The 16,118-nt window shown below is 41.1% G+C and overlaps 1 protein-coding gene across 1 annotated transcript in view; it reads right to left on the minus strand.

Annotated features, from left to right (window-relative positions):
- PATJ (PATJ crumbs cell polarity complex component) overlaps nucleotides 1-16,118 on the minus strand; it is a 129,782-nt gene that overhangs the window by 90,355 nt on the left and 23,309 nt on the right. The window contains exons 12-15 of the mRNA XM_088522420.1: nucleotides 15,178-15,234; nucleotides 13,864-13,998; nucleotides 10,539-10,703; nucleotides 8,735-8,863 (exon numbers count right to left, since the gene is read on the minus strand). Coding sequence (XP_088378546.1) covers nucleotides 8,735-8,863; nucleotides 10,539-10,703; nucleotides 13,864-13,998; nucleotides 15,178-15,234 — 486 coding nt within the window. The remainder of the gene's footprint in view (nucleotides 1-8,734; nucleotides 8,864-10,538; nucleotides 10,704-13,863; nucleotides 13,999-15,177; nucleotides 15,235-16,118) is intronic.

Below are 16,118 nucleotides of genomic sequence, written 5' to 3' on the forward strand. Positions count from 1 at the left end.
CCGTGGAGCCGCTACCGCGTTTTCGGGGGGCTGCTTTTGTTTTCCTGTCCTAAAGGTTCGCATGAAAACGCGGGACAAAGCAGCGGGTGACTGACATTTACTGCACAAAGTCACTCTCACTTAGTTTCAGGCTATATTAGTTTTGGCAGCACTTGAGATCTAAATTCAGCGAGCCCGACTTCCTAGAATATTTTAGCTCTCTTCAAGCAACAAACTGCCTGCTGCCACAAAAACACTCCTCTGAAAACACACAGCGAAAATAGCAAGGCAAAGGAGCCCAAAAGAAACAGTTTGAAACTTTTTTTCTGTACCAGTTTTGATTTATCTGAACAATTTTACAAGTGCCAATTTGTATACTGCAGGTTTTTGCGAGAGAGCCAAAACAAACACACGTTGGAGCTCAGAGGTCAGAGTAACCCAGCTTCATTACATTTTGCATGGGACCACGTCCAGGTCTAACATACATATACATATTTAAAACTCTTCAGTTTGCAATCGAATAAGATACCAGACTGCAAGGCTCCTACCGCTGCTTCAGCACAGTGTGGGTAATGAGGAACATGCACAGCCTGAACAAAAGGAACGAAGGCGAACGCAAACATTTCTTTTCATCTTACTGCTAGGTGGGAGCGAGGCCGAGCTGTGCTCTAAGCCATCTACCTGCACGCACAGCTGATGGGAAATCACTCCAAACACTCTCTCATGTCCCCATTTTAAGGCCTACTTGTTCCTCTCAAGGAGCTGCCCTTCACATACAGAGGGGCAGTACCAGCTGGATGCAAGAGCCAAAAGATACCTACATCCTTCTGAAAGGCCCAGGGACCTCCCCATGGGAACAAGGAGGACGGAAGAACAACCACGAGGACCAATTCCCTCCCTCAGGAGGCATCTTCTTAGCACCGAGAGTCAAGGTCCAAAGCTTCTCTTGACCCACTCCAACACATTGACGGAACCCAGGCCTAGGAATGGCCAGTGGAGAAGATGTCCCAACACAAACAGCATCTAGGTGTACCAAAGAAATAAGCCACGACCTGATGTGCTAAAGCAATACAAACCTTAGCACGGAAGAGTATTCAAGGAAGAAGGCTGAACTTGGTGATGTAAAGCAAAGCACAGGAAATAAAGTGCAAGTATTTATTGATCTGCAGGCAAGGAACGGAGCAATGTATTTCAGAAGCTTTAGTGCTGCCAGCATTAATCAAAACTTCTGGTGCTGGAAAACGTCGGCAAAGAAACAGGGAACCACAGAGAAAGAAGGGGTGGGGAAAAAAAAAAAAAAAAAAAACAGATGAAACATCCATAGCCACACCCCAAGGTGCAAAGATAAACAACAGGGAAATGGGAGGAGTGGGTGGCACAACCATTTCCCACACAGGGCTTTCATCATCTATGACCTGAAATCACATCAGTCTCCACAGCAAGAAGGAACATGGAGCCGTGAATTGCTCCAAGCAGCGTGGGCTGCACGGAGCTGGCGATGCTGCTCAGAGAGCCTTCACCTCCCGGGGAGGCAGCACGTGCAGGAGACAGCGGGGACTGAAGTGCCTCCAAAGAATGACCTAAAGCAAAGGAATGAAAAAGAAAAAAGGGGAAAAAAAAGACACGGTGGTTTCAAAAGCTTCACTGCGCAGTGGGCTCAGGTACATGTCACCATGAGTTTTCACTCAGTCCATGGTTTCAGGCACCTTCAGGGCTAAAGCCACAAGGATTACATTGACTGGGTTCCCCTAATGTCTTACCCTTCACACATTCCAACTCCAGAGCAACATTCAGCATGTTGGCTACAGGGAAAACCCATAGAGATTAAAGACAAAACTAGGGAAAATTGAGGAAACCCACTGTGTAGAGGGATAAAGGAAGGAATAGGGAAGTTTGGGAACAAAGGAAAAACACACCAATGAGCCAAGGAAAAAAAATATGAATGGTATCACCTATATAACTTATAGTCAATGGCCTTAATGCACAGTTTGAGTTTGGTCCACGTCAAATTCAAATTATCCCTCATCTAAGAAAACTGCCACGTAAGCCAAGTAGGCATTTCTACCAGTTTGCTGTGCTGACCTCAACACTCTTAACAGTATACAGAAGTGCATATGCGTTTTCAGACAACTTAGACCTCTCTTTATGGAGAGCTTGCATCATAAACCACAAAGATGAATTATGGACAATTTTCTACGGCAAATATTCCTAAATAAAAGCGTGGAGACAGAGCAGACCATATTTGCAACGCAGATCTGCAAAGAGTGACTTGGGATAAAGATGACTTGCAATGCTATGGAGAGCTGAGGAGACCGATAAGCAAAAGGGGTCCAGAGTATTGCAAGGCAGCAGTGAAAGGCAGTGAGAGCAAGATTGAAAAGCTCCAAGTGCAACAGTATTTGGATGTGGGGGGCAGCATTAACAAAGCAGGAAACCTCTTCCAAGAGTTTCCAGAATTCCTCATGCTCATCCATCAGCACCAACATGCCCCTCGAATTGCATCAGCACGGAAGTGGTGCAACAGATTGAGAGCTGCCGAGGTGGAGCTTTCAAACGCTCATTGTTCTGCTATCTCCACAAATTCACAGGAAAACTGGCACAGTCCCTCTATCAGCAGCACTCTATAATTGAGTTTTGTCTCTCATGTGCATAATCTTACCCTTGTTCAGATTTTCTTAGTGTCTAGTTGAAAATCTAGCTGCAGTTTTGGCCCTTTAAATTCTCGCCTTCTTTTGCAGGCAGAAGACATCTGCAGAATAATAATGAATTTCTTTGGTTTGAGGTTTTTTTGTTTTTATTAAAAGCTATTCTTTCTAGCAGGAAATGAAAAAGAGCAACCAGATTGGTAGATTTGGGGGGGAATAGGGAAAACATTTCTAAAGGTTAATAATACTGCTTAGTATTTATTTCAAGGATATGCAACAAACCAGAGAAAAACAGATGTTTTAAGTAATGCTCCAATTTCTCAGCAAACTCGAGTACTGACCATAGCAATGGCTGTAACAGCTCTCAGAAGATGGGGTCTGGAGAAGGGCCACCTCCATGTTACCACAGCCCCCTCCGGGCAGGACATGCTCCTACCTTCTCACCCAAAGAGTCAGCCCGATGATCCTCAAAAGCCCAGCTCCAGGGCAGCCAACTCGAGCCCTGCTGTGACTTCCTGCATGCAAGTTCTTCAGCTTCTTTACTCTCCCTGTATATCTCCTCTGTATCTCATGCTGGGATACGCAGTCTCTTTGATTTCTTATTAAAGTGGTTGCTGGTACTGCTGTACTAAAGTTTTGGAAGTCATGAACACCCTAGAAACTTCACCAGGAATGTGCTCAGCTGCATTCGCCAGCTTTTCAGTCCTGAAAAGTAGTATTTAAGCTGAACTTTGAGAGAATTTTTCAAAAAGCTACACTGAATTCAATTCAACACACACTACCAAGAACTATTTTACAAATGAAGCGGCTTAATATGATAAAGGATGCAGAACTTTCCCATAGAGGGAAAGGGGCAAATCCTTGGAGATGAGTACCAACACAGTTGGTACTGAGACTTAAACAACTTTGATGTTAATCACTGTGGATGGGTTGTAGAGATGGGAGAGAAGCTGCCTTTATCAGTTTTCCTAGTCCCAAGCTGATAGCCATTGTAAAACTGCTTTTTAATACAGCTGTGCAGCTTTTACCAGTAAGCCACAGGTTTCCATCACATAATCAGGTAGAAATGTGCTCAACAAGGACATGAATATGTTGCTTTGTTCATAACAAACTTACTGCAAGACAGACAAAGCTCAAATTACCACAAGAGGGCAAATGTTTAGCCAGCAACATGTCAAATCATTCCAGCCCACCTCTCACTAACGAACAAACCCCAGAAAGAAAAAAATAGCTACTTGGATACCACCTTTTGCAAACAATAAGTCAGCTTTTTGTAAATCTACATCTGGAGCTTGTTTGTTTGGGGCACGAAGGAAAAAAAGGAAAGATTGAGATACATGAATGGTTTTGCTTCCTGTTGAAAATGGCTACGCAGTTACTTGGTTATGAAAAAGTAAAAGTGCTACCCACACTCCCTGGGAGAAGGGCAAAACACAACCTGCCGAACGTGTAGCACCAAAGGCCTTGGGTCAATACCAAGACAAAACTGGCTGGTGATGATGAAGACCAGCTCAGAAACGCGACGGCTGTGCCAGCCCCACTGCTGGACGGGCACGCTGAGCGGCAGCCCAGGGATGCAGGCACCTTTCCTGCTGCACCATCCATGAATCCCACGTGGAAGAACCTCTCCTGCCCGCACGGAGGGGCAGATACTCAGCCCATGGTGAGGGACAGCTGGGCACAGGCGCCCCGTCCCACGGCCGGGCCATCCCTCGAGCCCGCGCTACCCCGGAGCCCTGGGGAACACCAACCCTCCCCGGCCCCTCTAGTTGCAGGCACTTCAAAACAGATGCTTTAAAATACTGACTTCAAAGCACAGTAAATTAAGCTCCACATAAAGTCCATTCAGCTTTTTGTTTAATTTGATAAAAGCTCATCAGACCATTCAAGTTACCTTCTGGTCAATACTGCCTCAAGAAATCTGCAATTCAGCTACCTGCGGTTTTTCCAATATTTCTGTAAAACGCTGCTGACAGGGTCTGTTCAGCTGCACGCATCAGGTCTTGGCTAAACACTGTTTCAGGGCTGCTCAAAGTAGCTTTTATACCATTCTGATCATTTCGCTCTCTAAATATCTCCGTCTCGTGTGCTTTTCCCCCGCTCAGTCTAACCCCCGGGGAGCACTGTTGTTTTTATACAACATTTCTCCTCTGTTTTAACCTACTGACACACCATGCCCTCTTCTGTTTTGCTTTCTTTCCAACAAAAAGAAATACTGGTCTCACTAACAACGCCTTACCTCTTTCCTTGCCGGCTAGGAGGTTTAGCTTGAGGCTAGACAAAGTCCCTAATAAGCGAGATACTTCCACATCTATTGGCAAAGAACAATAAACACACTTAACACGGCCCCTTGCATCACCGAGGATCCCAGAGCACTTTGCAAACAGCAGGCTGGGTCCCTCATTCACCATCAAAACATGCTTGCCGCTAAATGTGCCAGCAACACTACATAAAAGTTAGTTAAGAGGTGAAAAAAAGAGCAACTTCTCCAAGTGAAATTACAAGGAAATTAAGGGAGGGGGTTCCCCTTGCGGGGCGCAGGAGTTGGCGGGCCGAGCGAGCCGCACACCTCCTTAACGGCCAGCGCGGGGACAGGCTCCTGCGCCCGCCTGGGGTTCGCCTTTCCTAAAGCACAATTAGGAAAAAAAGGGCAAAAAGAGCAAAAAAAAATCATTTTATACAGAGCGATCATCTGAAGCTGGGCGTTATCCTGTATAAATACTGTTCTACCACAGCAAAAATGCTCAGCCTCCTCTGTTCCTGTAATCACAGCACAAATTTAATGAGATCCTTCAAGGACCTCGTTAAGGAGGCTGCTCCGCTTTGAGCATTTAAACCTGTAAAGACAGAAAAAAAGATGACACAGGACAAAGTAGAAATACTATTGATTACACATAATTGGGATAATTAATTTGTAATTAGTTCATTAAAATATATAGACATTGGAATTATGTTTGTACATTTCTGGGAATATCCTGCAAGTCATCTGGGATATGCCTATCATTTATTTGATAGATGAAACATTATTAGAAAGATAGACCATTAAAAATTAATAAGGCAGAGTAATAATTTCTCGATCTCAGCATTCAGGTTTCTAAGTACTCCAGTCCCTATTTGACATCACCAGGAGTTTTTACTAACACCGTTTTTCAGAGCTCGGCTTGGAAACTGCAACATTTGAGACAATTGAGGCACATTTATGCCGAGCCCGAAGACGGTTTGGAGAAAACAAGACGATTAATGCTCTAAGTGGTCTTATAACGAGAACGTTCGGCATCACGGCCAACTCCATCATTAAAATTAACAGAGAAAGGTAAAAAGCCTCCTGCTTTTCACACAAACAGCACACATTAATGGAAAGCAGGGGGAAGAAAGTTGTGCAGCACCCTGTTCCCTAATTGCTTAACATTCCTTCCCTGCTGCAGAGCATCTGGCTTTGATCAGTGCCACAACAGCCCTGACCGCACCACGGCTCCAGGAGCCGGATTTCGGGGCTCCTGGAGTCCTGCAGATACCACGAGAAGGGACCGAGACGCGGTGGGGTACCCTGGTGCTGCTGTGGTGTTATCACAACTCCATGGAGGTGGGAGATAAGGTGTTGTAGCAGTGCATCACAATTATCCCTTCTGCAGGGTTACTTTAAATACTTCCAGTGGAATTTCTCAAGTTTCATTTCAACCAAATGCTACAAACACATTTGGAGCTTAGAAACCTAGAGGAATAGTCACATCACCCCCACATTGGCTACGTGATGCCCCTGAGTCTCTGCAAGAGGCAGTGCAGGGACAGAGAGGCTCTCGGCAGGGCAACTGGAGCACCAGGAGCTGCTCTCCTGCTCCCATCACCTTTTCCCAAGACTTCTGCTGCCCCTGGCTCCTCCATCAACTCCAAAGGGAGGCTACGGACACAGGTCTCTCACCAAGGCATCTTGTTTGGACGCATGAAGCCACGCGTGGTGAACAACCCTCTTCATTTGGCTCATTTTGAGTAACCATATGAATATTCCTCTTTTATGAAAAGGGGCTATATGGCTCTAGCAGTGCATTTGCCTTTATATTTTTTTCCCCACAAAATAAAGAATAAGTGGCTAAAAAACTTCATTTAAAAAAAAAAGGATAAAAGTGCAAAAGGAGGAAAGTAGAAAACAGAGTTAGGTGTGCGGTCCTTTAAACTGCAAATTCTCTGGAATTTTTTGCTTTTCGGTAAACCCTGCTTTAAGAATTCTGCACAATCTCCCAGTAACCGCATTCCCCACCCCAATTAAGTGGAGACAATTATTCATTATCTTTGCCTTGCCCGCAAGAATGGGATGGAGTTATTTACACACACAGCTACAGATATCTCTGTATAAAAATTAATCTGCACATGATAAAAGTGTAAGAGATCTAAGAGGCAAATCCCAAACAAAGAGCATACTTTATACATAAATTTCTTGAAATTCTAAAGATCTGAGTTTAAGTGGTTTACCACTCATTTAGAATTGATTAGAATCTATTTAAATTTAGCCGAAAGTATCACAACATTGCTCATGTATTTGCATCTGCAAATAAGTAAATAAAAAGCCCGTTATTAAAGCCTTCATTAATTCTGATTATACGAGAACTTAAAAGCAAATCTGCGTATTACTGCTCTGTAAAGACTCCTAGCAACTCCACTGTAAAGCTGGCACTGCAACACAACATGTGTCAGCAAAAATGACTAACAGGATCTATTTTCAGTAATCTTAAATCACACTGGTAAAATATAGAATTAATGGTTTTGCATAATACTCCAAGTATTTTTTTTTTATTTGAATCCATTCCCTATTCATGTCTTATTGTATCAAAAATATAATTGAATTTTATATCACTTGACACTTATGCATAACAATTGAATACATTTTATTAAACTACAATGTTCAGGCAGCACTCAGATGTGATGTGTATATTATTATGAAGACTAATCCAGCTATTTTATTTCCTTATAAATACGATTGCTAGAGGTTTTATAAAAATATTGCATTGACTAGAAGCATTAAGAACATTTAATTCCGACTTCAGATTTTGAGGTTTTCTACATATACACTTAATTGGGGCCAATATTTTGCAAAAAGATTTATTAATTTCAGTAGAATTTTCCCCTGATTACACAGGCAGAGGAGTTCTCCCTTGATTTCTAAGGAGCTTAACTGTTTAAGGGTATGACCTATGCCAAAAGGATTTCACATTAAAAAAGGAGGCTTTCTTCTCAGAGATTGTCTTAAGCTATGAGCGACTTCTAAAAGTCAACTCCTCTTATTTTTTTTTAAATTGCAAATTCTATCCATATCTCAAATATTGGTTTTATGGTTTAAGCTGAGAAGCATAATGGAAGGAATCATTACTTAGGATCTTTACTCTCTATTCTTATGCTATGAAAGTAAAGCAACTTATTAAAGCAAATTTGTATGTACAGAAACTGAGTCTGCAATACTAGTTCACCAGTCAGCCCTGACTTTCCACAATGTGAAATCATATGAAAAGTTTACTTCTGCAACCTCTGCTTTGGAAAATAGTCAGTTTTGATTTTAAGGCTTGATCCAAACCCTGCTGAAGACAGTCTTTCCATGACTTGACCCACATGGGTCTATACTGTATTCATAAATGAAAGGCGATTTGGGCAGTCAGAGAAGATGCACTAATTTTTTTTTTTTTTTTTTTTTTTTTTATAAACAGCAAACTATACTGCAAAATGTAAGAAAATACTCTTGCCGCTCTCACTGTTTAAAAGTTATTCCAAATTAAAATGAAATGAAACCCAACTCCTCCATCATTTAGCTTTAAACTCAGAATTAAGAGTTGGAGCTTTTCACTTTTTTTCCCCACTATTGCATCCAATAGTCAGACTAGGTTAGCATAAACTCTATACTATATGTATAAAATATTTACATAGTATGATATATGTATAGAACAGCTCTATACTATATGTTATAGAGCTGGACTCAAAATAAATTACTTTTCCCTATAGAGCTACTAGCTCCAAAAGCCTAGCCGATTACTCAGTAGTCAACGACATCATTAAATATTTTGAAGTACCATGCAAAACAAAGGAACAAAAGGATTTTTCATATTTGGTGATATGCAAAAGTATACCTGATAGTCTAAAATGCTGAATCCTAGACCATTTTTGTCTTTCTCCAGTTGAATAACCTTCACATCCGGAGACCATAAGGCTAATTCCCCTTCTTCCTCCTCAGGATTAAAACTTTCATCAGGCTTCCCCTGAAAAACAAAAGTTCTAGTTAAAACACAGGGTTTTCAGTTCTTTACAAGCATTATTCATCGAATATTTTGATTGCTAGTAGTTCCTACGTGCCCTAAAATATGACTTTTTATGGAATTAAACTTCTTTGAATATTATGAGTCCAGTTGTAGATATTGCTACCTTTTCTGGCTTGCTGCTTGGATATTCCTTGGGGACTATGCCTGCCTATTTCGAACATCAGGGCCCAACCTGGCATACAAATCTGCATGTACCAGTTAAGTGTCACAATATTACTAACCTGTTACTTGGTGATGAATTTCAGCTGTCCCATTAGATGCATAAAGGAAAAATAAATTTCTTAGCATAAAAGATTTAACCAGTCACAGCTAATGAAAAGACCCAACATTAGAGATATCATCCGATACTTGTGGCCTTACATGTGGAGAAGAGTCTATATTGTAGCTACACATTTAACACCCCGTTTGAGAAAGCATTTTATTACATTTATGTCTTAGCATAAAAACTGGGAAAGGTTAGAGTACCCAATTCCCCTGGGTGAGACCAGCTTCATAAACGCATCTTCCAAAAGAGGCACTTTCGTTGTCCAACTTAAAACGTATGTTTTAGCTTTAGAATCTTTATAAAATGTGAATATAAGGAGTGACAAAAAAAGCCATAAAATCTTGTACTATTCACTTCATACCACTTAAACTCTAGTTCTTTGGACAAATATGCCTCCTGTGCAGACCACTTCTATGTGGCAAAAGTATGTTTTTTCCCCACATGCTTTTTCTTGTTACTCTTGTCAAAAGCAAGCAGAAATATCATGAGATAGCTCTAATGAGGAGACCTTTGTTCCTTCAACCAGGATCACCTTATGTCAAATACTTGCCACAGACAAGGATGCACATGGAAAATGTTCAGTAAAAGACAACACCAAAAAATGCAGAACAAACTCTATTGCAATGGAAAGACCCTTTCACAAAAAACCTGAACTGTATTCTTCCACAAAACATCCATATTTCTTCTCCAATTGTCCACCTAGAACTCTCACCTTAGAGGGTGTTGAACCAGAAAAGAAACCAAGGCATAAACATGTTTCATAAACAGGAACAACCATTACACGTGACAAGATTTAGCTGGGAACTTTACAGTTTCCACAATGCAAAGGAACACAAAGTTTCATATTCTTCCAGTTCTGCAGAAAAACTTTTTTCAGAACATGGAAGCAATCAGCTAATGGTGCAAAGATGTGATTTAGCATTAATTTAAAGCTCTCACTCACCTATTAAATATAAGAATGATGAATGGGATGTACATAGTCAGCATGCTAGCTCAGTGATTTACCTACCTTGTATTTATAGTACAGAGAAGTTTCTAATGAAGTTTCTAGCCTGTAAAAACTGCAGGAAAAGTTGCACTGTTGCAAACATGAAGTATCTTTCACTGAAAACACCAGCAGTCCCTTAGGAGCTCACAGTGAATGGCAAAGGGAGCTTTATATGACAAATGAATATAAAACTACCTCACAAAACTCCATAAACATATTCTAGGAAGTGCTGTTTTCAGACTGAAAAGCGGTCTAGACCAAACAACAAAAGGAAAACAAAAACTATCTTTACTACCTCAGAAATATTTGCTTTTTCAAAAGGCTGGTGTCATTCTAGCACAGGGACCAGATGAAGAACCTACCTTTTGTTCGGGGGACAAAACCGCTGCGCTGGGTTCGTCAACAAGAGACTCGCTGCCATCATCAGACAGGCGCCGGCAGCAAACGAGCGTGAACGGAGGGGGCACTTCCTTCAGAAAGGTGACGGCCTCGCGGCGCGATTTCCCACGCAGCTCAACTCCATTTACCTGCACAGAACAGAAAACACCCATCCACACTGATATCTAAAAGGACGTCAGCTAGATTTGCCCATCACCTTTTTTGCTTGCTTGGTCCAACACGAGAAGTATCCGTCTTTCCCTGGCAGCAGGTGAGGGTCCAGTTCTACGCAGGGGTTCCAGCAACGCTTGCGTGGTTCCATTAACATGTGGAGGCAGAAGTCTGCATGCATTGCCACAGCACTTAACTGCCACCTGCAAGAGCTTGTGACCACTGCTCCATCAGGTTTCTGCTCTCTTCAGTGTGCCCTCATTTTCAGCTCGCTACTTTTCCTGGTCAAAATCTTTCCTAGCATTATTTCACTCATACGCCTTTTGGCTTTGGATTTTTAGCATCAGGCTTAAGTGTTTCCTTTAAAAAAATACCAAACTGTTTAAGAAAATACAGATTTTTAAGCCCTAATCAAAAACATGAAATAAAACTTAGCATAACTCTGTCAGAGGTTTAAAATACAACAAAACGGTTGAAACAGAAAAAGATCCTACAGAAAATAAGCAAGAATGTTTATATAATAAAAACCAAACCAATTACAGTATGCAATTCATCAGAAAATCATGACAAGAGAAAGCTTACAATCTCACAAGCTTTAACTACAGAGTGACAACAGAAGACCGGCAAGCATGGTTAGGAAGGAATCCATCCTGTTAATGGATTTTATAAGCTGCAGACCTTTTAAAAATGGGATATTGCAGTTGCGCTTCTTAAGGAAAATTCGAACAACAATGATTTATCCTCTTATGATTTGCAATATGAGATTACACCTGCTTGCACCATAACAGTATCTTTAAATAGAGGGAAAGCAGAACTTCTGTAGGGGCCATAGGTGTGAACATCACCTATGTGGATGAGTAGTGCGGCCCCAAAAGAGCAGAGATTTAACCCAGTTGATGCAGAGGACTCAACCCCTTCGCCACTCACGCCTGTGGTGGCCGGAGGGCAACCACTAGTTTAGGATCTGACTCGGAGTCTCCGACTGCTCCCCAGTGTGAACCAGAGCACAATAAATGGGGGTAATTGGAGATTATCTTCAAAACTTCTCTCCAGGCCCAAACTAAAATGTTGATGTAGTTTGATCCTAGAAAATACAGCACCCACTTCTGTGTGCAGAACTACTTAAGGCAGAGCCTACCCATAGACTTCTCCACCTCCCTGTTCTGCAGACCGCTCAGCAATCTCACTTCATATCAATCATCTTCTTTCAGACCACCTCTTTTTTCCGTCTTTTCTTTGTGCTCCCTATAGCATAAATATATCCTCTACTGCTAAGAAACAGGAGTTCCTCTCACTCTATAGCCCACCTGAGGAAAAGATCCAGCATTACCACCCTCCAAGCAGCACAGTGAGCTGTCAGGGTTTTTTTTTCCCCTGCAAGAATTACAGCAACTGCTGAGCTATCAGGCTAATCCATTAGTTAATTATTTAAGGAGAAGTATCTACGCGTAAGGATTTTTTAATGCATCCAGAGTGGCAGCACGGTGGAAAGTTACCAGCTTTGCGGGCGGTGATGGATGGAGCCGAACGCCTGGGCCCTCCCAGGCGCCGGGGACTCCCGCTCTCCTCTCCCAGCCTCCGACCGCGAAGGTGCCGATCGCCCCCGCAGCGACCGCCCCACACCAGGGAGCTGCTCTATTAGCAATTTTATAACAAAACCCAGAAGGACACGAGGAAGCAATTTACTCTTTAAAAAGTAATGGTAACAGTAACAACTAAAATTAGAAAATGGGAACATGCCACACCTTCTCTCATAATGCAAACCCATTACCAAAAATAATCCATCATCGGCCTCACTCTGGATTAAAACAAATGAACAAAAGTCACTACCGATCACATTTTAATCCCCACTGTATCAGGCGCAGGTAGAGTCGCCTCTTTTAGGAATGGAGCTGTCACTTTTTCCACTGCAAACTCCTACTTAAGGGGATTTATAACTTGGCTGCAAAAACACACTCTGGGCTCAAACCTGGCATATACAGCTTTAGCCCCAGAGCACATTTTTATTTTGTTGGTTTTTTTTCTTTTTAAGCTACAAAGTAGAAAAAAGTTTATGCTCACTAGCTTTGGACAAATCTGTGAACTTGCACAATAGTGAGTAAAACTTAAAAATACACAATTAAGTTTTCCTACATTACTCTGTAGCACTGCTTTATTGCTTTTCGTATACAAGCTTTTGTTTAGTAGCCAAAGAATTTAAACAACACTTTCAACATTCCATTAATCCCTTCCTTTAGGAATCAAGATTTCCTCCATTAAGCAATAACTGAAGAAAATGTTTTAGGTCTTAGTGATATGAGTATGAATTTTTGATGCTAAAGGGTAAACAACAAGTAAAGGCAAGAGAGTCGTAACGCTAACATAAATTAATCTTTCAGAAGGCCTGATTCTGTTCCCAATTATGTCAGTTAAATAAGTTCTTTGCATACAGTAGGAAAAGATTCATATTTACAATATTCCACCAAGAATAGGAGTTCAATACAAAGTGACTTTTTCTGGGAGTTTTGTATTTGTGTGTGTGTATACATATACGTGCACATAACTTAGATATTATTTTAATAATATTAAATGCATATCCTTCCTAAGCAATCAGATCTGGTCCGATTCTGATTACTTCAAAGCTGCCACAATACCTCTTTATACATATTTAAACAAACTGATGTACTAGCTCATACACACAAATTGTCTTTCAATGCTCAACAAGCAAGTTGCAATGCTTAACAGGAACCATTATTCCGAGACTGTTGTAAATTTTTCAGGAGTGACAAATATTAAGGAAGACTACCCACCACATAAAGCGCCAAAGCTAATGCTAAATTGCTCTGAACACTGAAGGACCACAGACACAAATACTTTCAGTGCAGATATTATCTCTGCCCTCCGGACTCTTGATGCTCATGTTAAATATTTCACAAACCAACATGAAAGTCACTTGGGGTCACAAGAACTCACCGTTTTGTTCATAAAGGAGGAATGAAAAAGTGGCAGGAGAGAACTCTAAATTCCAAAGTATTGCTTCAACCACTTCCACCAACAACTCTCTAATACTACTACTGCAGCCAAGCTAAAATTCAATACAGCATTTTTTAAGAAGGGGATGCAAACTAGAAACACAGTTCTCATTTTGGGAGCTTTTACCTCCAGCAGTTCATCCTCCAGGCGCAGAAGGCCAAGTGCTGCAGCTGGACCATCTAAAGCAATGGATGATATGTAATGGTGTCCGTTGAACGTGTCAAGCTCCACTCCTAATCTCAAGGTATGGATTGGTAATAGCTGCCAAAAGATAAGTGTAGCAAGGAAGTTTTTATATATGCAAACAAACAGATATAATAACATATCTGTGCACACACTACACTCTAGGCACTCAATAGCTACCAGTTAAACTAAACATATAGTGAGATGATTAAGTCTTTATATTGCCATCAACTGTTTTACAGCACAAGTGTCCAGGATTTCTCTATACAAACAGATTGTGCAATTAAAAACACTCTTTCCTTTGGGAGAAAGGCATTTTCCACTATGCTCTTAAATAACATTATCATATTGAAGAAAAAAGAAAAAAAAAAAAAGAAAAAACAGGGAAGAAAAGTACCCTCTAAAGTCTATCTTACACAAAAGGTGTTTTCAACAAAGCTGATTTTTTTTTCTGCGGGAAACCTCCAGCCATCAAGGTATTTCTGTTAATATTAGGAAAAACAGGATGAGACTGAGACACTATCCAGAGAAGTCAGGAAGAATGACAGCAATATAGGGACAGAGGAAGCAGGCAATCAACCATATCTGCTCTTTCAGTTTGGCAACTTCCTGGCTTTTTATGACTTAAGTTGAAACACTGACAGTTTTGCTGCTTCTCTATTTTATTCTAGATATTCCAGTAAAAGGAGCCAATCACTGATCCTCGGCATCCCATCACAATGATGCCCAATTAGGAGTTTACAGCCTTTCTTCACTGAGACACCTCCAAAAAAGAGTAATGCAGGATACTACACACATATCCTGAAAGCAAGCCAACGGATTCAGAAGAGCAAAAGTAATTTCAGCTCTGGCCAATGTGACCACAGCTTCTTCAGGCCTGCGCCCCTTCCTAGCAGGATTTCTCTAACGCAGCAACTCTGCTCCACTCGGTGGTGGCTTCATTCTGGACTGAATTGCCACGGAATGAAGTCCTCAAGAATTTGAGGCTGACATGGTACATGTGTGAATCTCCTTTACACCTTTCCACAAGCTCCAACTAAGTCGCAGAGCTTGGTTTTCCAGGTGCACTTGCCCATGCTGCACAGAGGTATTGGACCAGTCCAGAAGACAAGCAGCTCAGTAGCAGCTGCTTTTGGAAGAGTAAGAAAGGCCCTCAAAAGTGGAATCGCTCCAAATTTCTAAAACATACAGATCTGCAGATCTGGTCCAACTGCCAACATATACCACATATCACGGCAAACATCTCGTGAGTCCTACCTTTGAGTACTTCTGGAGCTGGGAATCATCTGTAATAGGCATATCCACGTTCACAACCTAAAAAATACACAGCATAACATTTTTATATAGTAGCACAATAAAAACTTCACCAGAATGATAAATCCTGGCAAAAGAAACGAACAAACAAAAAAATTAATCTGATTACGAGTAAAATAAAATGCATTTAAACAGTTATATTGATGCAAAATAATTTTAAACAAATGTTAGAAAAATCTGACACTTGCATTTAGGAACGTTCCAATTATGCACAACTAGCACACTGCAAAGTTATTCTTGCTGAAGCCCAAGTGCCAATTTTAACATGAAGTTCAACAGTCTTGTACAAACACAAAATGCAATTATGTTTGACACAACTACCTAAACTAGCCTGCCTGTAAGTACTACAGTTTGAATTATTACTTCAGGTACCATAGTCATCTGATACCTAGACTAACCATTATCTTCTGCAGCCTGTTTCCAACATGGCTTGAAATGCATGAGTTTAAGGGGTTTAAATTTGAATGCACAGTAATATATATGTAGGTTCGTTCTTTCTTTTCAAGATGTGCTGAAGGGATTTACGGTCTTTTTTTTTTTTTTTTTTTTTTGCAATATAATGACTATAACCTTTATCACCAATTTTCTTGCACTGTCCTTTAACAGGGTTTATCTATCTGTAACCTTAGAAAGGTTATTTACTCAAATTTTAAATGTAGCAAGATTAAATCTATGGCAATCTGGGGCCTAGGGTAGGAGCCTGGGATACCGAAATTGAGTATGTTTGGAATGACTGCTAGACTTGCTAGATGCAGGAAGATACAGCCTTGTAAAATTAGGCAACTCTTTCCTTCAGGCTCCTTTGGACATTTCCAGCTTAAAGTATCTACAAAACAACACAAAATCTCAGCTTCTTCTTCCAGCTGAACTTTTATTATGGTATC

Source organism: Tinamus guttatus, unplaced genomic scaffold, assembly GCF_059628265.1.
Source record: "Tinamus guttatus ecotype Peru unplaced genomic scaffold, ASM5962826v1 Tinamus_guttatus_pri_ptg000153l, whole genome shotgun sequence".
NCBI lineage: Eukaryota > Metazoa > Chordata > Aves > Tinamiformes > Tinamidae > Tinamus > Tinamus guttatus.